This window comes from Gopherus evgoodei, chromosome 18 (genome assembly GCF_007399415.2).
Source record: "Gopherus evgoodei ecotype Sinaloan lineage chromosome 18, rGopEvg1_v1.p, whole genome shotgun sequence".
In the NCBI taxonomy this organism is placed as follows: Eukaryota; Metazoa; Chordata; order Testudines; family Testudinidae; genus Gopherus; species Gopherus evgoodei.
Window position 1 is genome coordinate 6070022 of NC_044339.1, and position 26713 is coordinate 6096734.

The 26713-nt window shown below is 54.3% G+C and overlaps 1 protein-coding gene across 1 annotated transcript; it reads right to left on the bottom strand.

The window, feature by feature from the left end:
- On the bottom strand, positions 1–26330 carry MFAP2 (microfibril associated protein 2). Its single transcript, XM_030537659.1, has 10 exons — positions 26127–26330; positions 24304–24460; positions 11277–11378; positions 8807–8893; positions 7142–7168; positions 6639–6725; positions 6146–6184; positions 2964–3051; positions 2212–2285; positions 1–1858 (listed from the first exon to the last, which is right to left on the bottom strand). The coding sequence occupies exons 3-10, from the start codon at positions 11311–11313 to the stop codon at positions 1755–1757; spliced, it is 543 nt and encodes a 180-aa protein (XP_030393519.1). The 5' UTR covers positions 11314–11378; positions 24304–24460; positions 26127–26330; the 3' UTR covers positions 1–1754.
- Between the last annotated feature and the right edge of the window lie 383 nt (positions 26331–26713).

Below are 26713 nucleotides of genomic sequence, written 5' to 3' on the forward strand. Positions count from 1 at the left end.
GTTTATTTATTTTAAACATTTGTTTTGTACAAAAAAAAAGAAGAAATTATCCGTACAAAGCTACAGCGAATGCAAGCGAACCAGACCAGCCGAGGGGAATGCAGCGCTTTGGGGCCGCGCTAAGCCCTGGGAGCCAGGGGTACTGGAAAGGTCACTGCATGCAGTCAGGGTGACATCTCCATCAGTGGCCCAGTTTTTTTAACAAGCTATTTAGCAGTTGCTGCACTCAGCATTGCTATTTAGGAGCCTAAATCTCTTTGACTGTCAATGGGATTTAGGTTCCTAAATCATTTACACACAGAAATGCTGAGCCCGGTAACTCTAAATACCTGGCTCGAAGGGCAGGAGGTGAGGGCACCCTCAGTTGGGTCAGGTATGGAGCTGCAAGAGTGACAGATGCCTGGCTTGGTGATGCAGAGACGGCCAATGATTTTTCAGCAGACCGCAAAGCTCCCCTGCAGGTGGTCAGACGTGGCCGGGAGTGGCATGGGTGAGCTAGCACCCGTCCGAGGAAGCAGAGAGATGGAGCAAGAACTCAGGGAAAAGGTTAAACTCCGCCACTGAAAAGGGCTGACTTTGGCAAAGCACGAGGGAGATGGCCTCCACCCACCCACCTGTGCAGCATCTACCTCAAAAGAGGCATTCTCTTTCCAAGGAAGGAATGGCCTGGACCAGGAGGGAGCAGGCACCAGCATCATCCCAGCTCAGCTGGTGCTTCAGGGCCTGAGTTTCTGAAGGTTGGCTGCAGTGGGCGGAAGTTATTTGCGCTGGCAGCTGACCTCTCTTGCCTGTCATCTCCCCAGTGGGATCCCAGGTCCCGCACTGAGAACGGGCTTCTCCCATCTCTGCAGCAGTACCCAAAGATGAAACTGCCAGCTGCTAAAATACGCCCCGGGCTGCCTCTGGTACAGAACGACATACTCAGCTCAGACATCTTCAGCCGAGGCGCTGGTTCCCTCACTGCAGTCGCAGTGGGGCAGGTAACAAGCGGTGCTCTCCTAATTGAGCAGAGGCGAATTGGGGCATATGCCGAGCTGCCATCGAGCCCCTTGGCGCGTTCACAAGGAGACTGGGGCATGAGGCAGAGTGGGGTGGGGGGGCGCAGCAGGTAGAGTCCAACTCCTGCAGCATTGTGGCAAGCTACAGAGTTGAACAAGCCTGGCACAACTTGGGGGCCAGATGGGCCCCCAAAAATAGACCCTTGGGCCAGCACGAGCTTCGAACTGCACCCTGGTCCAAATGAAGGAATTAAGCAGCATCCACCAAATCCACTGGAAAGTTGGAGGAGGATGAGGAGGAAGGCGAAACAAGGGCAACGGTCTAAGAAAGCACCAAAAGGGTGGGTGGGAGGAAGTGGGGGGAGAGACCAGAAATTCAGACAACTCCTTACTCTTGTTCTCTACATATAAATGGAGCCAGCAGCCCGGCTGGGCTGGCCTGCGCCAGCTGAGTCCAATCAGACTGCACTGGCTCAGCCCAGCCCCTGCCGGTAACTCTTCCAATACAATAAAAAGTAATAAAAAAAAAACCCCATAAAAATCCCTATATTATGTGCACAAAATGGACTTCTATGCTGTTTCATGCACCATGTTTCCTTAGCACCATTGATTTCATGAGCACAATGACAATGTTATTCTACCGGGGCAGACGGAAGGTAGCTCCGGGGAGAGAACGTTCCTCTGGGTCGGCTTGGCCTGGCCTGGAGACAGCAGAATGGTGGCCTGTGCGTCTGCTGTGGCATCCGCCGTCCAGCCTTAGCAGCCGCCACAGCTTCTGGCGCAGGAGGTAGCCATAGTCTGGCAGAGGCCACTGGTTGCCAGCACGCCGCATTTGGAGAACTTGTCGCGACACAGGTCAGCTGTGGAGGGGAGGCGAAGAACCATGAAGGAACAGGGCAGAGGTCGGGGGAACGGAGCACCAAGTTTCAGGGTTGTGTCAAAACTGAAAACCAGAACTCCAGAAAGTTTCTACAGCTGAAGATCTGTTTTTATCCCTGTTCCCCTCTCCCTGCCCCATCAGCCCCTCCTCTGGAGTGATTCGTTCCCACTGCCCAAGTGTAGGGTCCCCACTGGGTGTGATCCAAGTCTCCCCCCCTCTTTTTGGAGAGCTGCCATTCAGCCAGCCTCCCTCTGCAATGTCCCCTCTCAGGGTCCTCCAGAGACCAGGCCATGCAGCTCAGCCCCGGGGGCGCCCAGCACGTCACTTCCTTACCTCGGAGCAGCTCTTCGTGGGCGCACACAGTACGGACACAGATCTCCTTGTTAATAACGTACACCCGGCGAAGGCTGAAAGGGAGACCAGAACGCAAGGCCTGAGACCCCCTGGTGGATGGAGCCCTGGACGTGGTGAATGGGGGAAGGCCTCTTTGTGCCCTGTCCGTGCTTGTGCCAAAGTGACCTGTATTTTCACTGTCAAATTGGGCACGTTGTTGGGGGGAATGAACTACCACAGCCAAGGACTCTTTTTAATCACATGTGCAGAGGTGTTGCTGCTGCCAGCAGCTGACTCAGCAGCGACATGGGGCAGAACTCCCCTCCCCTCTAACACAAGCCACAGGGCCAGGGCTCTGGGGGCCCCGTGCGAAGGTGTTGGAGCACTACCGGCGCTCGGTTACCTCGTGGCGTTAGCTATGTCCCTACTAGCTCATGGCTGTCAGGGGAGGCTCACTCAAGATCTGCCCCCCCCTCCACGCACGCATGTATGGGGACACGGGGTGCGTGAATAGGGCCACTCAAGCGATAAGCTCCGGTTCATTGGCTAGTGATGACAAGTGTCACAAGCCACTGCCCACGCGTAGGTCACATTCACTCGGTGCACAGGGGCAGCCCCAAACACGGACAGAACTTTTTGTTTTAAATGCAAAACTGGGTCAGCTTGGGGGCTGCTTCTGGGCCGGCCTATGGAAAAAAACGGGCCTGGCCCTCCACCCAGGCCGTGCGGGTGCAGCCCTGCCCGCCGCTTACCTGTAGAAGCAGATCTCGTTCAGGCACTGCTTGCAGGGCTTGTGGACCGAGTAGAGCCTAGTGCAGGGATACTGCTCCTCCCGGCAATCTGCCCAACGAGAGAACACATGCACTGGGGACGGAGCACGGGCACGGTAAACTGGCCGCGGACATCAGCCAAACTCTAGTGCAGCTGCTGTTGCTCTGGCATTGGTGCGAATGGGCCGTGCATGGCTTGGGGGGAAGCTGAGAAGTAGCGATGAATGTTTAACAGGGACCCATAATTTCATTTAAGAGCCTTTGGGGTCCCTTAACCCCTTCCTGAAAAGCAGCCTCTCCTGTTTCTTCTGCACCGGCTGCTGGTTCTGCAGAATGAGGCCAACTGGAGTTCTGGCCAGTCTGGGGCAGCGGACGGCTGGGGGCAGGGGGAGGATCTTCCGTGGGCCCAGTCACCATCTCAGTGGGAGTGCCACGCCAGGCCCACGCCAGCGCTGACTCGGACCTCCTGGTTCCCCGAGTTAATGAAGTGCCCCACAAGCAGAGTGGAGATGGAGTAGGAATGTCCTCTCTCTATTGCACTTTTCATCCCGTTGGATCCCAAACGACTGTACCCACGTGCCCGGGAATTGCTTTAAGGAGCAGTGAAATGCAGCCACTTCTAAGGTGGAGCAGCACAACTGTTTAAATAGCTCCACAGCTTAGGGCAGAAAGTGAAGAACTTTATCTCCCATGAAAGCTGGATTTGGGGGGGGGGGAAAGGACTTCAGGGAAGGAGAATTTAGTTACTGGAGCTGGCCAGCTGAGTTAACGCCTTTCCTCACGTGGCAAGTTCTTTAATGAGCACAGTGGTCAGAACCTCAGCTTAGAGGACACCTCCAAAGCACAACAGCGCCCCCTGCAGAATGCTGGGGCAGTGACCCAGCCGTGAGAGGGGACTGCCCCTCAACTGCGTGAACGCCGGAGCCTTGCTTAGCTTGCAAACCCTGCTACTGGCATGGCAAAGTGCCCCGGGGGGAGGGGTGTGCCCACAGCTAGTATCTCAATGGTGAGAGGGCAGGTGCTGATACAGGGCTGCTCACATGGGTGGGGCTTCACCAATAAAGTCCCTGCTGTGAAGAATGGACAAACTAAAAGCCCCATCTTGCAAGGGCCCTGAATGACAGGGGCTGGAGGGGTAGTCAGCACTTGGCAGGAGCCAGGCGGCTAACACCTCGGGTGCTGCCAGCAGCCTGCGGCAGGGCCATCCAGCAGTTCCTGGAAAGCTGGCCTCCCTAGGCAGGGCTCGGGAGTTCTCCGCCTCCTTTAGTTCAGCCTGCTGGCAAGCGCCGACAGTAGGTCCAATCTGGAAGGTGATCTCGATTTTCCCTTTGGAAGGAGGAGGGGGAGAGGAAGCAGGAAAAATGTGATTTCATGACACTGTGCCAGCGTGGGAGTGTTGTGCTGCAAGCAGCCGATCTGTGTTTAGCTTGGAGCCGAGCAGAGCACCCCGGTCTCTGCAGGCTTGGCAGGATTGCTAGTGCTGGCCTGCGCTGTCCCTCCACCCCCACCCTGCAACGCCGGTCGGTTAGCCAGCTGCACATGCAGCAGCCCCACAACATGCCACCGGGAGACGGCCGACTTCTAACCCCGACTGCTCTCAGTAACGTGTCCATCCCCAGCAGCTCAATGCTCCCAGTGGCAGAGCCAGATGGGGGCAACCCGAGTGATGAGTCACTGGTGGCGGGCCGCAGAGCGAGCCTTCCCCACACTCACCCAGCAGCGTGGGTGACTGTCCTGGGCCCGGCTCCCCATGCCAGGCTTTACAAGCTGGCTCCTGGGGTTGCAGCGCCATACGGGTGTCATGATGGACAGGGTGGCCGTGCCAATTGGAGTGAGTGGCATTGCAAAGTGGTTCATGGGGTCACAGTGCCATGGAACCCCGGGCACCATGTACAATCCCCCGAGTGAGGAACTGGGTGCAGCCTGGCAGGACAGGAGTGGCCACGGCTCGGTGACTGCAGGGTCCCCAAAAGTGCACCTAGAGGCCACTGGGGGGGGGGCTGTTGCTCCCCACCCTCATTAGCTTTGCCGCTGACTGTTCCCCTTACGCATACAGATCCGATTCCTAACCCCAAGACAGAGCAGTAACCAGCTCGCAGCCGGCTAGAACCTGCAAGAGAAGGAAACTCCATGGGGCTTTGCAAACTTCGCTGGTTTGTGTCTAACTCTGGGGCAGGGACGGCAGATGGCATCGCAGGCAGAGTTTAGGGAGAAGGTGGGGGAGATCAGCCCCACTGCTCCCGAAGCTGAGCGTGATGGGGAGAGGGAGAAAGCAGGATTAGGGAACAAATAAAGTGAAAGCCAGAGAAATGCTGCTAAATGTAAAAGGTTCATTCATAGCCTCCAGGGCTCCACCGGGCACCATGGCTTGGAAATCTATCCACACGGGGGGAATCAAGGGAGACTTTGTGCTTTCTCGGGGGTTTGAACATTCTTTCCCCATGGAGGAGGGGTGTGCAGCGCAGGGTATTTAAGCTACTCTCCGACATCAGTTAAAAAAAACAAAAACAAGTGTCATCAAGTGCATCAGCTGGAAGGGCCCGATCCTGCAATTCTGGGAGAAGCGCCGCTGGATTCAGCAGGGCTGCTCCCAGAAGGGAAGGCTGCAGGATCTGGTCCAAGGAGAGAATGCTCTGTCCCACCTACTACCCTGCTTGTTAATGGCAGGTTCTCTCTCAGACTCCCTGATCAAAGGCAGATTGGCTGATGTGTGGGAGGAGATAGGGGTTTCTTACTCTGCGGGCAGACCTCAGACGATATGCTCGCAATCAAGCAATGGTGATCTGAAGGATTAGCAGGTACCAGGATGGCCTCATTAACCCTCTGCTCAATTTAAAGCTTTTCCTGTAAGTGAAACGTCATCAAAACTAGAAATCCACCAGGCAGCCCCTGCCAGCTGGAGAGAGCCTACAGCCTCGCCTCCCAGCTGTGGTGTCTCCTTCACATTCCACCCCAGGTTGTCCTGCCTGCGTGCTCAGGGTGGAGGGGGAAAACCAGTGCCCTGGCTCCACTCTCAGAGCTCGAGTGAGCAGCTTTTTCCACCTCCTTTAAACTTTCCAGCCGTGCCTCCTGCGGGTCCTTCCTCCTGCTTAATGCTGACTTCAGGCAGCTGCAGTTCCCGGAGTCACCCTACGATTCAGAGAACAATGGGCTGCGGGTCTTACCAAGAGGTCCAGGTTCTGTGGGTTCGGTCTCGGGAAAATCTGGAGGGGAAAGACAATAGGTGGAGTTGAGAAAACAGCACCAGGCTGGGAATGGGCTGCAAACTGGTACAACTCATGCTCCTGGCTATCTAAGGTACATACAGGGCCCCTGTTGTTCCAGCGTCTGAGCGCTTCACCAACTTGGATGTATTGATCCTCACCACGCCCCACCAAGGCAGGGCAGGTCATTATCCCCCTTGCGCAGATAGGGAACCGAGGCCCTGAGAAACCAAGGGACTTGCCCAGGGTCACACAGGTAGACTGTGGCAGAGCACACAGGTCTGGCACGTTCCAGGCCAGTGCACTAACCACTAGGCCATCCTCCCTCTCTGGGATAGGTGCTACCCACACAGGACACTGTTTATCCTCTGTTCCACATTTCGTCAGCTCCTTGGCTAGTGGACAGCAGTGGACATACTGGCTACAGTAGGACTGCACCAGCTCCACACCGCACCTGGGGTTGGCGCTGGGATGATCTCCTGCTGGGTCTGTTGCTGGGACTGGTACTGGAACTGCTCTTCGGGAGAGCTCTGGGTGACATCTGCAACGGAGAACAAGCATGTTCAGCTCAGACTAATCGGGCACACCACCCCCCGCCCCCGCCAAACAGGGCCAGAGACCCCAGCACTCTCCCTCCCCAGGAGCCTTGTTTCATTGGTCATTTTCGCTGGGAGCCTCGTTTTGCAGTTTGGATCCTCCTCCGTTTCCTCCTTAATCCCCCAGTGACGTGTCAATGCCACATAGTAACTGAGGCAACACTGCATCATAAACCCTGCAGGCCTAGACCTTCCCTGCAAGATCACGGCAGAAGGGAAGCCAGGCTGGGACCGGCAGAATTCCTGTTCCCAGCAAAGCACAATCATGCAGCCTTGCGGCCACTCCAGCTAGCGCCGGCCAGCTGCAGCAAACGGGGCAGTTCAGAAAAGCAGATGAGGGATCCACAGAGAAAGCGCTTACCTTGATAGTCATAGTAATCTTGATTGTCTAAAAAAAAAGAAAAAATAACACAAAGCACAGAGAAAGGTCTCACTTTAGGAACAGCAAAGACCACCACAGCGTGTGGAAGAAGGAAACAAACTGCTCTTGTTCTGCACAAAACCTGTCTCACCCCGTCAGCTCAGCGGTGGCCGCATCTCGCCTGGGATACTGACCGATTTCCTGATCCCAAGGACAACGGAATCCCAGGTGGTTGCATTGTACAGGCAATCCACCCTAGGGTTTACAAGTCTGCTCTGAGTTGCTGATCACCCAAGTCAACAGGAGAGAGAAGTGATCAGCATCTCAGGGAAAAAATCAGGGCATAAACTCCCCCCCCACAGTATGGTTTAAGAGAGGAGATAGTAGGTCAAAATTTTCTAAAGCGACTAGCAGAATGATCAAGACACCATACAGAGGCCTAGTTTTCAGAGGTCAGGTGTCCAGCACTTTCTGAAAGATGTTTCAAGCTGGGCCCCCTCCCCTAAATCACTAGTCATTTTTTAAAATCTTGGCCATTAGTCTCTTCTGCCCATTTCCAGCGACTCTCCAGGGGGAATGTAAAATCCCAATAATTATTTTTTTTCAGATCAGACTAAATGATAGTCCCATCAGCCTGGACAACACTCTCTTGCAGTAACGTCTGAAAGACCCTGGCTGAGAGAGAGCAGTCACTGAAGGCATAACAGCTGCTGCCTTTGCCTGGGCTTTCAATGTACCACTAACACCAGCGTGTTGTAAAGTGCATTGGGCTATAAAGCATGTTCTGTTTAATTCAGCGACAGTCGCAGAACTGGGAGACAACATATATAAACTTTTAACAAATCTTAGACTGATCAAGATTCATGGGCAGTGAATACATTTCTTGGAAGCAGCCAGGCAGAGTTCAGTTGCTATATTGCAATAATCATTTCCCCGAAGTCTCGTGAGCTACTCTGAACAAGGGAAGTAGAAACCTGAGTTAGCCAAGCATCTGTTAATGGAATAAATGAGCTTTGCCAGATGGGAAAAGGCAGATTATTTTACTTGGGAGGACCCTAAATTGTCCAACCTTCTCCGTCAGCTAGGGGTGATCGTGGGCAGCATATCAATTGTGAGTTTGTTGGGCGATGCGACAGTGAGAAACATTTAATACAGTTTAAAGTTTAAAGAAAACAGCATCCTGGAACATAGAATCAGAGGTGCTTCTGTTTGTCTCTGGGCACCTTGTTACCAGGGAGATGGTGACAAATCCTGCCCAGTCCAGTCGCCTGCACTGAGATGACCCAGGGAGGTCCCTTCCATTCCTACGATCCTATAAATCAGAAGAGTTCAGTGAAACGCATCAGACATTACTAGGGACTAGTTTAGAGGGAAGTTTAATGGAGTGACATCTGCGGACAGGCATTGGACCAGGGTTGGGAGGAGCTCTCTCTAAGGACCTGAAAGGTGTAAATATTATGGAAGGAGAGGAAAGGGTTGGCGTGAGACAAACTGGAATGAAATTCAAAAAGGGGTCATTCAGACTGAACATCAGGACAAAACCCTCCCAGGTGGCAAGATCTGTTAGGCGGTGAAGCCATCTCACCGAGACACAAAGAGCCGGCGAGAGTGTGGAGGGATGGAGCGGGGAGAGATTATATACGTGAAGCCACCAGGACCACTCACCTAACTGAGGGTCGTACTGGGAATACTGCAGCTGGTCAAGATAAGGAGGTCCTTCGAGATCGTACTGTCCCTGGGCCAGGAGCACTGCTGAGAACACAGAGAGAGAAATCATTGTCGTTTATTGAGTGATCAAAGTATTTGATCCTTTCAGAACTGCCTCCCCCCGACACACTGCTCCCACTGCTTGTCCCATGACTAATGGGCAGATACAGCACAAAAAAGCTGCCCCCACAAGCCAACATCCAAGTGTCTGTGAGTTCGATCCCCCCCTACACACACACGCACACACACACACACACACACACACACACACACCCTCAGCAGCCCTGAGAGAGCCCCAATCCACTGTCTCCCTCCCAGATAGTAGCCGTCAGGCAGCCAGGCTGCCTCCTTCTCCCCACCAGCGCTGCCTCTGCCTGGGCTAGTCGGCCCTGGCCTCAGGGGCACCAGCTGGGCATGGCCTGGCAGTGGGCAGCCAGATGAAAATCTCAGGGAAGCGCCTGGAGTTGGAGTTGGGCTGAGCGCCAGGCTGCTGCATGGTTCTTATGCCACCTGCTGCAGGCCTGCTCGCCAGCTCTGGTCTCTCTCGGCCCCGCCCGGTAACGTTTTCCACGTTGGTTACCCTCTGCGCAGAGCAGTTTTACTTGAAGTTCTCCAGCCTCCCTGGTGACTCTGCTTCTTTTCATCAGGGCCTTTGCCAGCACTGGGAGCTTCTAACTAATTCTGCTGGATCCTCAACACCCTTTTCCTTCCCGCCTCCGTCCCCCTCCACTTTGAACGGCTGCTTGTGCAGAACGCAGGATTCCCCTCTTGTACCACTGTCTTCGTTCACGCTAAACCTTGGAGGGACTAGGACTAGGGCTGCCAGGCGTCTGGTTTTCAACCGGAATACCTGGTCGAAAGGGACCCTGGCGGCTCCGGTCAGCACCACTGATGGGGCCATTAAAAGGCCAGTTGGCCGCCTGCAGCGGGACAGGCAGCTCCCTGCCTGGCTCCCGAGAAGCTGCCAGCATGTCCCTCTGGCTCCTAGGTGCATGGGGGCCATGGGGGCTCTGTGCAAGCACTGGCTCTGCAGTTCCCATTGGCCGGGAACCATGACCAATGGGAGCTGCAGAGGTGGCACCTGCGGGCAGGGGTGCAGAGCCCTCTGTCACTTAGGAGGCAGAGGGACATGTCACCGCTTCCAGGAGCCGCCTGAGGTAAGTGCCACGGAGCCTGCACCCCAAACCCTCTCCTGGAGCCCACACCCCGTGCCCCCTCTGACACCCCAACCCCTCGGCCCCAGCCCAGAGCCCCCTCCTGCACCCCAACCCCTTGGCCCCAGCCTGGAGCCCCCTCCTGCACTGCAAACCCCTCCATCCCAGCCCAGAGCCCCCTTCGCCCCAGCCCAGAGCCCTCTCTTGCACCCCAACCCCCAGTCCCAGCCTGGTGAAAATGAATATGAGTGAGCGAGACTGGGGGAGAGTGAGTGATGGAGGGAGGGGGGAAGGAGTGAGCAGGGGCGGGGCCTTGGGGGAAGCAGTGGGGCAAAGGTGTTTGGTTTTCTGCAAATAGAAAGTTGGAAACCCTAGCTAGGACCAGCAGCCTCTTCGCCGCCCAGGCTGGAGCCATGCTTTCTAACCTCACAGAGCTGCCACCGTCCTCCTGCCCGGCTCAGGGGACGGCCATCCTACAGCCTCGTTAACTGCCCACCTAAACCACCAATCAATCAACAGTGATGCCATCTCCCCGGTGCCCTCCCTTTCCCCGCACGCCAACAGGAGGAATAAAATGTCATTAACGATGCAATGATCTGCTGTTCCATTGGACCTAGTGTCCCCAGATCTCAAAGCAGCGGTCAGCCCCCACAGCACTGCCGGAGAGTAGGGAAGGGCTGTCGTCACGTTTCACAGGTAGGGAAACTGAGGCCCAGAGAGTCTAAGGGACGAACAGGGAATCTGTGACAGACAGGGAATTGAACCGAGACCTGTTAAGGCCAATCCACCATTGTAGCCACTAGGCTGTCCTGTCCTCGGTTCCTTTTTTTCCCTTCTATTCACTCCTGAAGCCCCGTGGATGGATATGATCTAGCCCCTTCCTCTGGACCCTCCCCCTGCGCTTAGCTTTCTGCCACATTCCCCGAAAGAGTTCAAACTCCCTCTCCCCTTCGAATCGCTTTGGAACACTCCTCCCCCTCCACGCCCCTCTTCCGGGAGGCCGAGCAATGTCTGCCAAGCCGGGAGAGGCGTCCGAGTCCGAGCTTCAGGAGATGAAAACTCTGCTGCATTGGGAGAGCTGGTCGGTCAGTGCATCGTACCCCTGAACGATGTCATTCTTCTGCTTAGCTCAGAGGCTCTGTGGGGGAGGGACTGTGCCCCCCAGGTTTGGTTCATCACTGACCAGGTGGGTGGATCTCTAACCCAGGTCACTTTCCCCCCAGGTACACGCATGCCATGCTGGCCGGCTCAGGGCTGGGATGCCTTGCACTCACCTGGCAGACACAGCAGGATGAGACAGAGGGCTCTCATGGTCACGGGGGGCAGCGGGGAGGAGCGAAGCTGCTCAGGAGGTAGTTGGATGAGCTTTGGGAAGTCTGGAAAAGAAGAGGGGAGAAGGGATTAGCAGGAGGCTTTGGACTTCGTCCCAACTGTGTCACTACAGGGACAATCCCTAGGTGCCTTCTGGGGATCCTGCCGAGATGCCAGAGGGGCAGTCTACACCCTCCCCTTGCTGATGCTTCACCACTCGTCTCCCAGGCCAATGGGGATGGAATTACTGTGAGCCGCTGGCTGGCCAGGTCAGACCCATTAACGGCTCCTGCACACCTAGCTCTAAGCTCTCCCGCATAGAAACGTCGAGAATTAGCACTTTTGAACACCTGCCATTTCTGTGCCATCTTCCAGCCATGGGTCTCAAGGCCACTGAACAAAGCATTGAGGCCTGAACTTCTCCCCTTTGAGGATCATCCTCCCATCACAGAGACACCAAGGCTTGGAGAATTTAAGCGACTTAACTAAGGCCCCACAGTACGTCAGTGGCAGAGTAGAGACTGGAACTCATATGTCCTGACTCCCCCCACACCCTTAACCACAAGACCATCCCTTCCCTCCCAACCAGGAATCCATCAGCAGCCTCTCCGTGTGCGTCCTTGCCAAGACCAGCTTATGTTTTAAAGGTGTCTTCTGGGCTGTCCTAAATGGGCCCAAGCCCCCACCACTGATGCTGGTGGATCACTGGAACATGCAGCATTCCTTCCTTTCCTGATGGAAGCAGAGCATGTCCTCCGCACACATGGCAGAAAGCCTCATCGGAAAGCACTTCTCCGACAAGAGAGATCTAGCACCCATAGAATTGCACCAACTACAGTTCTACCAGGAGCGTCCCCAGTGCCTGGTGATAGATGTCTAGGGTGCTGGGCTGGGAGCCAAGAGACAGGTTCTGTTTCCAGCTCTGATGCTGATGTGTTGCACGACCTTGGACAACCCCCATGCCTCAGTTTCCCTGTCAGTAAAGTGAGGCTAATGTTACCGACCTTCCTTTGTAAAGCATTAGAGACCAGATGACCTGGGCGCCGTAAGAGCTAACTGATGACATTTCACCATTTCTTTTTCAGAAGGCATGTAGGTGAATATGGTGCATTTCGTTGCTCTGAGACCACACTGCAGACAGCACCTATCACTGACCAGCCAATGTACTTTAATTCTGATTTGTATCGCCCCATCTGCTAGCAGTCTGGAATCCTCCCCCCACATGAACGCACGCTCTACCTCTGCACCTTTTCTCATCCCTCCCAACATTTTGAATGGCTAAAGCTGGACGCCACTCAGGTCTGGCCTTTCTGACTCTCTAGAGATGGAGACAGAGGGGTGGACTAGGTCCGTATCCTGCTCAGTCTGGGGACCCTCGGCAAACTGCCTTTCAACAAGGACAGAGGTTTTGGGGGTTAAACCCAGGACTAAAGTTGCCAACTGTCTAATCATACAAACGCAAACATCCTTGCCACGCACATTTTCCAAGGCCTTGTCCCACTCCCTCCATCGCTCGCTCTCCCCCACCCTCACTCACTTTCACCGGGCTGGGGAAGGAGGTATGGGCTCTGGGCTGGGGGGTTTGCAGTGTGGGAGGGGGCTCTGGGCTGAGCTTGGGGTTGGGGTGCAAGCTCTGGGAGGGAGTTTGGGTGCAGGAGGGGGTGAGGCGTGTGGGCTCTGGGTGACGCTTACCTCAGGTGGCTCCCAGGAAGTGGCCAGCATATCCCTCTGGTTCCTAGTGGGGGGGCAGCCACGGGGATGTGTGTGCTGCCCCCACCTGCGGGCACAGCCCCTGTAGCTCCCAGCCAATGGGAGCTGAGGAGCTGGCACTTGGGGTGGGGGCAGCACACAGAATCCCCATGGCTGCTCCTACAACTAGGAGCCAGAGGGACATACTGGCTGCTTCTGGGAGCTGCGTGGAGCCAGGGGCAGGGACCCTGCCTTAGCCCCACTGGACTTCTAACCACCTAAAATCTCCCGGTTTGGCTTCACTAGCCTCTGGGAGATAGGGCCGGATTCTGGGAGACTCCCGGTGAAACCGGGAGGGTTGGTAACCCTACCCAGGACTGTTGGTAGGGACTGTTCTTGACTTGCAAAAAACCCAAAATCCCACATCTTGGGTCCTAGGCATATTTCTGCCACTGCCCCACACTCTTGCTTTGCAACACTCATAGTAATCCAGTCCCAAGCTCCCCATCCAACAATGCACTCAGCTCTGGCCTGCAATACCCTAACTTCCCCTTCACAGGGCCTGAAGAACAGAGGCTGCCAGGCAGAGGGAACCGTGCAATGCTGTATCCAAAGCGTGCCAAGAAGTGCTGCTGCCAAACTCCTTGCACAAGTGACCGGGGCTGGATTTGAACCCGACTTCTCCAGCAAGAAACAGGCAATGTCATCGGCCACCCTCCCTGGAGCGCTCAACAGCCTGTGCACACTGGTAACCCCAGTGCAGAATGCCGGCTGCTCCCAATTAAAATCCACACAGGCAGCCTCTTTCCACTGGGGCAATGGAAGTTTCTGGAGGGCAAGCCCAGTGCGGCTAAGTGAGAACACATGCTGGGCTCATTTTCCAAAGGTCACTTGACATAAGCATGTACTCTCCTTGTTCTTAATGTATCCACACAGGGTGAACAGCTGCCTGACACTCAGCCAAGCGGCCTGCGGATCTTAACATCTCCCCAAGTGTGTCCTGCTGGGGGGAGGTGAGTGAGAGCCCCCTTCTTTCCTGTCTATCTGAGTCACAACGCTGCGGGGGAACCAAGCTAATTATCTCCAGTAGCCCATTGTGGATGCTGGATTGGAGAGAGGAGGATCTGGGATCTCTGATACGGTTCGTTGTGAGCAGCATCAGAGTCACCAGCTCATCCTCACCCCAGCACGGGGTTCGGGGGGGGATCTCAGTCTAGCTCCTAGCGGGACTGGTGTCTATATCACAAAGCCACCACCATGGGGACAGGCACTTACTTCTCCATCTCCTACCAGCCGCTTCAGCAGCAAGGTGAAGGACCATTGGAGACTGAATTCTCTCCTGATCCCTCGGGAGGGTCCCTCTGGGGATGGATGGAGGCACGCTGGCAGAGCAGGGACCTGGAGAAAGCCTGTACTGCTGCCGTGTGATCTCTATCCTGTCAGTCCTGTCAATCCAGCACCGTTCACTTCCTGCTACTCCTAAGAGGCCCCAGCTGAGATCAGAGTCCCATTGTGCTCAGGGCGGTACATACACCCAGCAAGAGCGAGTCCTTGCCCCAGTGAACTTTCCATCCAAGCCAGAAAAGGTAGGAGAATTATGATCCCCACTATAGAGACGAGGTGCTGAAGCACAGAGAGATGAGATGACTTAACCAAGGTCATATAGGGAGGAACTGGACCCAGATCTCCAGAGTCCCAGTCCAGCGCATTAACCACAAAACCACCCTTCCTTCCAGCCTTTCACACACCCCTCCCCAAGTTCACGTGAAATGGAAAGTCTTCCAACGACTTTCTTAATGGCTTTCAATCCAAGCCAACGCAGGCAACCTCGTTCCATCTTCCTCCTCCGCCTCCCCGGGAGAGGCAAGGAGTGGGATGGCGACCTGATCTTGGAGCGGAACAAATTCATCTGCAAGGATCTCATCTCAGCCATTCTGGTTCAGGAAAATGTTGTACAAGTGGCAATAATGTGATTTTGCTTGATCTATGCCAGCCCAGACAACAGCAACCCCCCTCCCATCACATGGGGAAAATGTGACCAGGGTTGTCAATGCTTAGCAATGAATGCTTAGCCTGACTTTATGCAGCTGTTTGTTTTTTCGCTGTTTTTAACACCAGGATCATCCGAAGCCAGGAGACGTCCAAAGGGGATGCAGCTGGAGGCATCACGGATGGTACCCCATGTGGAGGGCAGTCAGAAGTGACTGCAGGTAGCACCAGCCTCAAAGGAAGGCAGAACAAAGCAGTACCCCTGGGTGCATCTTGGGTCGCCTCCAAAGACGGCCTCTGACTCAACCCAAAACCTCAAGCGATGGTCAGCACTGACACGCAACTGTGCTGAATCGCTGCCCTGGCTTCCCAACGTTCATCTTAACGCCCTGTTCTCCTCTCTCAACATGCAGGGAATTGCTTAAAAATGGTAACTATATAACCATAGTCCTCACACGTTCATTAGCAGTGCTTGACTGACTACATGCTTCAGCATTCTCTTCCCCTCCCACTGAAACGCAGCCACCTCTGGGGTGGAACGTCATGGCTGTGCGATGGAGTGCAGCAGCACAAGGTCTGGTGGAAACTATTTAATGGAAAATTGGGGCATAGATTAAAGATGTTTTTTTCGTGAAAAGCGTCTGCTTCCCACTGCAAAAAGAATTTGATGCAGGAATGCTGCTGCGGTGCCTTCTGGGAGCTGGTGTTCAGGCAGCTCATGGCCTCATTCTCCTCTACAGGCAGGTTCCGGCTACATCTGCTATGATACACCATGCTGGCTCAACAAGAAGAGCCACAGTGGTGTATCATGGGAGATGGAGTCTGACCAGGGAGCTGGCCCATAGAATAAAATGGAGGCATGAGATCACCAAACTAAAGTTCCCATGAAGCAGTGGCTAAACAGTGCGTGCTATGGGGTGCTATGGGGTCATTCCCCAATGCCCATGGAGAAATCCTGATATAAGAGAAATAACTTAGTCGGATATTTCACTTTTGCCAGAAAGTTGGGGGTTTTTTTGAAAAATTTCCTGAAGGGTCCCCAGTACTGCAGCATGTTAAACTACCTACCAGTATTACAATATCTGTACAGAACGTTCTAGCAATGACGGGAATGTTTCCCACCAGGGCTTTGGAGCTGTGCTCCGGCTCCGCTCCACCTCCAGGCAAAAACCTGCAGCTCCACTGCTTCGGAGCTGCTCCGCGCTCCAGCTCCGGGCTCCGCTCCAAAGCCCTACAACAAACGAGCTCTCCAGTAAAATCTGAGAAGCCAAGACCAACTATGGATGCTCTGAATCCCTTGCAGAACAAACAAATACACCAAAACAACTTCAGATTTGGACACGAAACCAAAGACACAGAATGGTTTTTGCCCATGGAGAACTGAAAGCCAAGGTGTGTTAGGATACCTCTGCACAGCAAAAAACCACGTGGCTGTGAGTCTTAGAGCCTCTGTCTACAGACTTGGGTTCAGGGCCATGTAGACATTTTGGCTTGGGCTGGGGCTCTGACACCTCTCCCCCTTTGCAGGCTTCAGAGCCCGAGCACCAGCTGGAGCCAGACTGTCTACATGGCTATTTTTAGAATTGTAGCGCAAGCCCACCGCTCCCAAATCTGTAGACCTAGGCTCTGAAAGTTGAAACCACTAGTTTTGTTTCTGTTTAGTTACTAACTGAGCGGATCCCAGGTTGGAGAAATCAGTCTTGGACATGAGATTCTATAAAGAAAGGATTGCTGGCATAATTCATACCGATTCATTAAATACACCGTAGCTTAAGTGGCTTTCACTTTGGAGTCCAGATCAATGTAATGACATGAATTGGGTGTGTGTTTGATTTTTAAAAAGTCACCTGGGTTGCATTCCTGGGTCCTTGAGCAAGTCACTTTGCTGGCCTGTGCCTCAGTTTCCCCATTTGTTAAAAAGGAACGATTCTTTCATTCTTTTGTAAAGTGCTTTGAGACCTCCAGATGAAGAGTGCTAGATAATTACTGGGTATTATTAATGGGCGGCCCCCATGCAATTTCTTGGTTTTAGACGGCTCTGCAAATACTCATTTGAAAAGGTTATAAAGAAGCAAACAGAAATGGTGCTGTGGAATCTTCCACAGCTACAAGCGGCAGGGACCTTGCGGCGATGGGTCACCTGACAAAGCAACTCCGGCAGCGTAGCGTGCCCCTGGCGTCTGCTGGGGCAGTGGGTTCATGCAGACGGCAGGACGCTGTCTCTTTCTTGCAGAAGCCAGGTGAGGGGCTTTGCTGGAGAACTCACACCTCAGTACTGAGGAGAGCAGACGGTGGTTCAGTTTAAGTGTTGTGCACAGTGATGATGTAGCCGTGTTGGTCCCAGGATATTAGAGAGACAAGGTGAAGGGAGGTCACATCTTTTATTGACCAACTTCTGCTGGTGAAAAACAAGCTTTTGAGCTACACAGAGCTCTTTCCGGACACGATACACCCTGCAGGTTGCACAGCTACCAGCCAAAAGACTTGCTGGTGCAGCTTGTAAAGAGAGGGGGGACAAGGGGGTGGTAACGTGCCAACAAAAAAACACGTCTTTTTTCTCCCTTTGCCTTTCCCGTGTATTTTGCCCACGTTTACCGGCTTCTCTTGCAATGATTCAGTTGCGATGGCTTATCCAGCGCTTGGACTGCTGCCGGCGTCTTGTTAGGGCCAGTGCAAGGTGGAACGCTGCTTTCCTCCTCATCCCTGGCATCAGCGTATGAAGCTTATTTCCCAAAACTCCTTCGTAATCAGCACCGCTAACCTGTGCTTGGCGGGCCTGTAGCGAGGCAGCCTGGCTCCCAGCCGCCCCAGAGAGGGACGAGCCCTTACAGATGCCAAACTGGGCGGAGCCGCAGGAGCCTGCCTGCCCCCCAGAGGTCAAGGCACAGGGTAGGAAGTATAAAAGACCAACCTCAGGGCTCAGAAGCTGGCCAGCCGCCGGAGAGAGCAAATGTCCCTAGGGAAGCCCGAGACTGGGAAGCTCCTGCAACCCCAAGCGGCCACACAGACTGGCCGGAGCTGCCCCGCGCCCGCTACCCGGAGGAGCTGCCGGAGCTGCCGCCCAACCCCTGCCCCGACGAATCTATGCTCCTGGACCCCCCAGAGGCCAACGGGAGTACGGAAGTAGCCCGGGGGCAGCCGACCCTAGTCTGGCTGCAGCACACCCAGAGCCAATGTCAGTATGTTGCAGCCAGGATCCCCACTGACACAGCAGCAGGCTGCCTGCTGCTGTTAGGACCCCGGGCTGGGACACAGAGGAGTGGGTGGGCCTGCGTCCCCCCCCGCCACCCCACTCACGGGTGGCAGTCTCCCCCTCGCCCCTGCGCTCAGACCCAGGAACCTGGGCTTACTTTACGGAACTGTTTGCTCAGCCCCTGCCTGAGGACCTGAGCTCCTGGCTGTGTCCTGACCCACCTGGCTAAGTCACCAATGCACCGGACTCGTGTAGTGAGGCGGCCTGTCTCCCAGCCGCCCCGGGGAGGGCGAAACCCCAACAGCGGACGCTTACAGGGCCTCTGCCCAACACCCCACCCTGAAAACAAAGGCCCGGCTCCCCCATGCACTTACCCACACGCTTAATGTAACCCCTCGGAGTAGCCACTGTATGAGTCAAGTGCGGCGTGGGTGTTTGCAGAATGGGAGCTACAGGGACAGCAAATCACACGGCGAGGGAGCGGGGATGCACTGGCATAGGGTGTGTGTGTGTGGTTAGATCACACAGCCAAACCCGGCAATTTGCACAGACTGTGGTCAAAAGCCTCCTATTTAAGGGGCCAGCGTACAGGTTGACAGTCCCACTTCCACTGCATCCAGCAGCTCTTTTCCAGCGTCCTTTGATTTCTCCATGCATGAATAGAGACTTGCTCTCCTGAGCGTCAGGGGGAGAATTTCTTGTCTTTCTCCCCCCTCTGACCATGTCTGTTTTCCTTGGAATGCTCCCTGCCCCCGACTTTACCCAACCCCAAGATCCTTCACTGGAAAGGAAATATTTGCTCGATGCTCTGGGCAAAGTGTCCTTAAACAGGCCTGGACATAACACGCTTCGTTCTTTAGGAACGTTTCCTGGTATTTCTCCCCCTTTGAAGAAATGCTGCGGAACTCTGGTTGTGTGCGCAGAGCATCGAAGGAGACCATTTCTGCCCATGCTGATGGCTCTTCTCCCCACCTCCCCCACCCCTCCCCAGCCTCCAAATCAATTAATCCAGGGCCAAACGCCCCCTTGATGCAATCAGCTTGAAAAGGAATGAGGTCAATGATCCAGAAAAGCACTTTTCAACAAGCAAGCCAGGTTCCTCTTTGGGTGCTGGGAGACCCAGTCTAAGCAAAGGGGTGGCTGGGAGTGGGACCATTGCCCCAAGGCAGGAAGGTCTGGGCACTGGGTTTTTCGGTATTTGCACGTGCTTGGCTTTCAGTGGTTTGCAGAGACGTGAGCTCATTTGGGAAGGATTCCTTGGAAGGGTCTGTGTGTCCCTCCCCAGGAGCAATTTGCTTTGGAGAGTCCCGCCAGGATCCCCTCAAAGCACAAGCAATGCCATGATAGTTTTGGGAAACGAGATTCGAGAATTGCATTTAAGGGACAAAACACCTGATGGTTAATTGTAGGTAACCGTGGAAAGGCGGAAGGTGCTGCAGAAGCCCCTCAGTCCTCCCCCAGCCCCAGCACCTCCTGCTGGTCCACTCTTGCCTCTTTCCTCCTCCAGTTTGCCCATGTACCTCAATCCAACTTCCCACTTCCCCCGGCACTCCAGTCCTGCCCTCCACCACCCACAGCGTTGCCAATACACCTCAATCCAGATAGCCAGCACCTCCTGCTATTCCAGCCGTAGGCCCTCCCACCGCTTTGTCTCCCCACTCCACAATCCTAACCTGCAGCCCCCGCGGCGGGCAGTGAAATGCACAACATTGCTGAAAGCTTATTACAAGATTTCTCCCTCTCTGGGGTGAAACAGACAGCGTTCGACTGCTCCTCCCCTGGACCATATATGCTCCTCGTGTCAAGGGGTATTTTGCAACTTGTGTATCACTGGTGAATGAACAACAAGGCCTATAAAATCCTCCAACATCTAGTCACTGGGGTTTTGGGGGTTGACAAAGCCACTTAGATTTTGCAAACCCTTTTGTCTTGCTCTGGAAGCCCTGGGTACTTTCCATGCCTCGTTCACAATTTAAATTCACCATTTCTCTAGCTCGGTGTTTCTCAACCCATGGCCCAACCAGCACACAGCTGCGGCTCACGTGACAGCCTCAGGGCTATACAGGTAGTATTGGATGCAGCCCACAATGGGTTGAGAACCACTGGCCCAGCTCCAGGCCCGGCAGCCTGTGCCGTTGGCTAGGGCCAAGCCCATCATCCTAAAGCTCAGCTGGCACGGCTGGGTGACTTGCCTGTGGTCTGTAGGCTCTGTTCTCACCCCTCCCAATGACACTGTCCCTTCTCCCTTTCTTGTCTCAGTCTCGACACTGAGCAGCACATGAAGCCAATAAATCCAAGTCGAAACTTCCAAGCCCACCATGTTCCAGTGCCTTTGAAATCAGGCCAAATGAGCTTGCCCATCCCTAATAAAACACTTAACTCTTTTCCTGCCTCTTGTGTCTAAACGGCCCCACCACTTTACAGACCCAAACTCTTACAAAGGCCCCTGTGAGATAGGCAAGGATAATGGTCCCCATTATACAGATGGGGAAACTGAGGCACAGTCCAGGGAAAAGAGTTGCCCAAGATCATACGCAACTAGAGTGAATGAGGCTCATTTGCCTCTTAACATGGGGTTCACACAGAAGGTTCAGCTAGCCCAGCGGGACAGCAGCCTGCCCAATAGGCAATACACCACTCCAGCCAGTGGTGGACCAGCTCCACGGTTTTAGTGCTAGGCTTTGAAGCCCTCAGTTGGCCAATCCTTGCTCCTTCAGGCCTTATCGACACTAGGAAAGATTACTGCCCACGTTCCAGCAAAGGCAGAGGTACTGGTGCCGGCCATGGGAAGGACACCTGCGCAGGTTTTCACCACCACGTCACAAAAGCACTCGCCGGTGGATAAAATGCCGGTGCCCTGGCTATGCAGCAGTGCTACCGCACTGTCGCTGGAGCACGGGTCCTGCAGCATCTTGGAGCTTAGCTTTTGTCTCCTGTTGATGTCTACAACCAAATGAGGACGCTGTGACTTGAAGAGCCCAGAGTCACCACACTGGGGCTGAGCCTTCCGCACCTGGGATGCGGCACGTCTCTGCACATGGACATGGACACCAGAGCTGGCAGCCCAGAGAACAGGCACATGGGCTGCATCACAGGAAAGGGTAACCGCCTTGGGTAAAGGGGGGTGGAAATGTCCACAGGAGGCGGGGATCCGCTGGAGCTGGTCACTGTTTCAAAAAACCCCTTCCCCCACGGGCTGCATCTGGAGCTCTGAAGCTTGATGAGTCTGGTTCCAAGCCAGTTCCCACCCCGCCGGGGCTATAAAGGAGAGGGGAACAGATTCAGAGTCCACATGGGACAGGAAAAGGTCAATCCCGTCTTTTCCAGCGAGTGAGGTGAGGAGAAGGAAGACCCTGTTGTCAGCCCACGTGCGCGGTACGTTGGAATTCGGCTGCTGGAACTGGGGGTGCTCAGAAAGAAAATGGGGCTGGCTCCCTGCCCAGCTCCCCACCACTGCCAGATAGACCCAGCGCCCCTTCCTTTGGCACCCCGAGGGGCACTGGGACTCACGGAGCCCCATCCTTTAGCCCAACCTGCCGCGACAAGAGAACCACGTGGACTCATCGTTGCTTTTAACCATGGCTCAAGCCTGGCACTTGTCCAGCGCTGCACTTGTATCTCCTCTACCCCAGAATCCAACTGCTCGTACGGCTGGATCCAGGAGGGGGCATCTAACGCCCACCTCTGACTTCTGCCTCCCTGGGTTTCAAGCCTGGTTGCATGGTCCTGAGCTGCGCAGTGCTTCTGTTCCACCCTGCTGGACTCGAAGTTCTCACAAGGTGGTGGGAGAACTGGGCCCATTCACACAGGCCTGGAGGGGCCCCCTGACTCATCGGATCCAGGCCCCGGTTATTGGTATTCGCCAGACTTCGAAAGTCACGTTATTCTATTTTTTTCTTTAAGTTACAGGGTTGAAATACGTTAATTTGCTGGGTTGTTAGCATGCGCGAGTGTGATGGGCATAGAGGATGGGGAGAATGGCAACCCCACACACCAAGCCCTCTAGCCACACTGCGAGTAAAGCACAGCTAGGAGGGAGAGGGAAGTACAGGCTCCAGGGCCCATTCAGGCCTTAGCCTCTCGGCCAAGACTGCTGACCAGGGGATCGATCAGTCTCGGGGGGGTGGCTGCATGCGCAGGCAGAGATCACGTCTTTCGTCTGAACATTCGTATCCTTAAACAGCGGGTGACAACGCCCACTCAGTTCAGCTTTTTCCAATCAATTCTTTGAGATTCACTTACACCTCAAAAGCCACAAAGAGTCCTGTGGCACCTTACAGACTAACAAACGTATTGGAGCATGAGCTTTTGTGGGAGAATACCCACTTCGTCAGACGCATGTCAAAAGCCAGCATTTATCTCAATGTGCTTCCCCATGCAGTGAGCATGGATCAACTCTGCTAGTTCTACTTTCATCCCTACCATCCAAGATTGGCAACGAACTGGAATGGAGTCAAAATTCAGAGCTAACCTGCCTAGGAGAGGCAGCATGAGCCAGGGGAGTCTATTCCCAGCTCTGCCACTGATCTGCTGTGTGACCTTGGGCAAGTCACCTGACCTCTCTGTGCCTGTTTCCTCTCCCACCCTTTGTCTTGTCTGTTTCTACTCTAAGCTCTTCAGGGCTGGGACTATTTCTTATCAGGGATCTGTCCACCACCTGGCACAACGGGGCATTAAGGCATTGCTGGCCAAAAATAAACAATACTGCTCCATGGTTGGTCCCTGGGCTGCACGATCTGTTTACTGACACAAAGGGCTATTACAAAGGACGGCCCTTTGCGCCTTTAGACTGGTCACGGTGGCCACCGCTGGTTAGTTAATGTCACAACCTTTCCTCTCATCTCCACGAGCTGCTGGGGCCGGTCTCCACTTGGCAAGTTACTGAAATCACTTAGTCCGGAAAGTGTCCCAGTGCAGACTGTCCACAAAGCCGCATTTAAGCTCCCTCTGCCCCCGCCTCGAGTCCCCAATTCATCCTTTCAGCTGACAGCTCCTGCGGCCCCTTGGGAAGCTCACCAGGGGCATGCTGCTCCATGCACCTTGGGCCATGCCCGCTGCTCCCCACGAACAGTGAGTGGCAGAAGGGTCCCAAGAGATGGGCACTAGCCATATGCATGCCAGTGCCTCATTCGGAGCAGATCAATGGAACATCACCAGTCAACAGGTGCCAAGAAATACCCCTCTCCTCCCCCACAGGCTCTAACTCACCTAGCGGAAGAACCCCATTAAATCTACCCCCGCACCCAGGCACAGTTGCACACACTGAGCTGGAAGTGGGAAAGTCTGCTCAAGTTTATGGAGGAACTTTCCTTTCTGCTCTGTGCTCCAAGAAACCAGATGTTTTTGTAAGGCACATCTGGGAACAATCAATCTCGGAGAAAGAACAACACAGTCGCCCTCTTTCATTCAGTTAAACCCCACCTTCCAAAAGGCCTTCCCCCTCCCCCAACTTTTTACACAGCAATCCAGCTGCCAGAGGGAGAGAACAAAGAGAGAGAGGTTTCAAGGTTTTTTTGGCTACTGACCAAAGGTAAAACTCACTGAAGTGGGCTTAATTTCCCCCGCCCCGCGCACACTTTTTTGGGGGTGGGGGGGGAGACATTAACAATCTTTTGTACAGTTAGTTTCCAGGGAGGGTAAAAAATTGAGCTTCTTTCAAAAGTTAGGATATTTTTAGATTTATTTCTTGGCTAAACATCTGTAATTCTACAATTGTCTAGTTCTAGATTTTAAAAATATCCCCCCCCCAACCCTCTTTTTTCCAATCAAACTTTGGTCCCTCAGAACAATTGCTTTTTGCTTAAAGCCCAGAGAACTGCTTTCCAGAGCTGAGCTTCACCTTGGGCTGGAGAAACACAAACACCTTTGGCAAGAAGAAAAAATGCAGTTAAGGGGATTTCTTTCCTTCCTCCCCCCCCACCCCCCAACCAAGAAATTCTGCATTTCCTCACTTTGAGCTAACTAGACACTAAAATCCCACCTCCCATCGTCCCTCCAAGTATACCCCAAAGATGTCGCATCGCCAGCTGGGAAGTGTTCAGCTCCCCAAATCAAAGGAAACCTGTAAGAATTGCTCTGCCTATCCCAACAGGTCCTCTGGCCACTTCTCATTTTCTTACCAGTTTGGGATCTATGTGCCGGTTCGGTCCTTTCCAAATGCCTTGATCTCTTCTGTCTGGTCTAAAAGCTCCAAAATGGGACAAGTAGCTCCTACCTCCAACATGATTGCATCGCTGGGTCCTAATGCTCTACCCAGTGCATTCTCAGCCCTGCTTCCTTTAAAGGGAAAAGATAAATGGAGATTAAAAAAATAATCCTGCAATTGGGGGAGTAAACTCCTCAAACCCTGGCGGCTGTGAGGTCAAGGAAAGAAGTAGCAATACTAACACCAGAGGCTCAAGGGATTGGGAATGGGCTGCAGAGCTCTCCCATCGGTGCCAACGCAGCCCAGGACAGTTGTGGTCAGGAGTCATTCCCCATCACCGGCTTTTCAGTGGGAACACCACACTGGTGGTTTTAGCCCAGGCCTCAGCAGACTAGTAGGCACCTAGTAAAGGCCCCATTATAATTCATCCACAGTCCCGCTCAGGTCAATTAAGGTACGTCTACACTGCGCCGTAAACCCTAGCTTTGGGCCCAAATTCCCCTTCTATCCACACAGATCTCGGTCCAACTCAGGCCAGGAGCCCCTTGAGGCTCACGTCCCAGCCCCAGCTGCGGGCGAGCATCTGAGTCCCACTGAGACTCAGGGCCAAGCCCTGTCACTTTGCAGCGTGGACGCGGGACATGTCGCAGAGCTGAGTCAGGCGGTGCGTGTAGCGCAGCAGGGATGTGGTAAGACGGCTGTGAGGCCTGGGTCCAGCCTGAGCTCAGGCCTGGAAACAGCGAGTGGCTACCCTCGGGCTGGGCTGGCAGTGCAGCGTGCACCTTGCCCCAGAGACTGTCACCCGAATATACTCTTACTGATGAGTTGTATCGTGGTAGCACCTAGGAGCCCGCACCACAGACCAGACCCCCACTGTGCAAGGTGCTGGACAAACTGACAAGGCCGCCCAGAGGATTCCAGGGGCCTGGGGCTGTCGGCGGCAGGCGGCTCCGGTGGACCTCCCACAGGTGTGCCTGCGGAGGGTCCGCTGGTCCCGCGGCTCCGGTGGAGCACACCTGTGGGAGGTCCACTGGAGCCACGGGACTGGCAAGCAGCAGGGCGCCCCCTGCGTGGCAAAATGTCTAGAGCTGGCCCTGTTCAGCGGCAGGGGGGTCCCCGCCGCGGGTCTTCGGGGCACTTCGGCAGTGCGTCCTGGAACGGAAGGGCCCCCCCGCCGCCGAATTACCGCCAAAGACTGGGTTGCACTTCAGCGGCAGGTCCCACTTTGGTGGTTATTCACTGGTAATTCACTGGTCCTGGAGCGGAAGGACCCCCCTGCTGGCAAAGACCAGGAGCGGAAGAAGCTCCAGGGCCCGGCCCCGCAAGAGTTTTCCGGGCCCCCTGGAGCGAGTGAAGGACCCCGCTCCAGGGGCCCCGAAAAACTCGTGGGGGCCCCTGCAGAGCCCGGGGCCTGGGGCAAATTGCCCCTCTTGCCCCCCCCCAGGCGGCCCTGCAAACTGAACCAAACCACCATCTAACCCTCCCCCAAAGAATGGCGGATCTAAGTCGGCTTTGGCGCTCAGTGTTTGGCAGTGAGAGCAAAGAGGCCAAGGACGAATGGAATTCCTCTTTCCATCCTGGAGTGCTCCTCCGTGCCTAGAGGCATCCCTCCTAGTCACTTCTCCTAGGCCCTGCTGGCAGAGCGACATGGAGGAGCTTGCACTATTGCAGCCTCTGCACCTCCATTTTATGGTTAGAGGATGGCAGCCCACAGACTAGCAGCCCTACATTGCAGTAAGGAAGTGAAGACCATTCCCAGATCTTCAAGATCAACTGCACTATAACAGTGCAAAGTACCTTACAAACTGGATAGCACCCCCATTTTACAGATGGGAGAACTGAGGCACAGAAAGGGGGAGCGATTTGTCTGTGGTCCCATCGACAGTCAGGGAAAAACTGGGAAAAGAACCTCCTAGACTCCATTTCTCAACCACTTGGCCCTGCAGCTCCCCTAAAAATAGAAAACACAAGATTAAATTAACCCCCCTGCAAAGGCAGAAATATTGCTCGCTGAGATTTTTTTCTACAATTGTTTTTGTTGTTGTTAAAAAATGCCCATTTTCTGAAACCCCAACGTGTTGACAAAACAATGCTGGATTTGACACATTTCCTGCCTTGAAAAACAACAAGGAAAAAAGTTTTTTAAAAAATGTCAAGACGTTCTCATAGATTCATAGATTCTAGGGTCAGAAGGGACCAATGTGATCATCTAGTCCGACCCCATGCACAAAGCAGGCCACAGAACCCTACCCATCCAGTTCTATAACAAACCCCTAACCTATGCCTGAGTTATTGAAGTCTTCAGATTGTGGTTGGAAGACCTCAAGCTGCAGAGAATCCTCCAGCAAGTGACCCGTGCCCCATGCTGCAGAGAGATCTGTTTG

Coding starts and splice junctions, on each gene's coding strand:
- MFAP2 (XM_030537659.1), bottom strand. CDS start 11,313: ATGAGAGCCCTCTGTCTCATCCTGCTGTGTCTGCCAG. Junction 8,894..11,276: donor CATCCTGCTGTGTCTGCCAG/GTGAGTGCAAGG, acceptor CTGTGTTCTCAG/CAGTGCTCCTGGCCCAGGGA. Junction 7,169..8,806: donor CCAGTACGACCCTCAGTTAG/GTGAGTGGTCCT, acceptor CTTTTTTTTTAG/ACAATCAAGATTACTATGAC.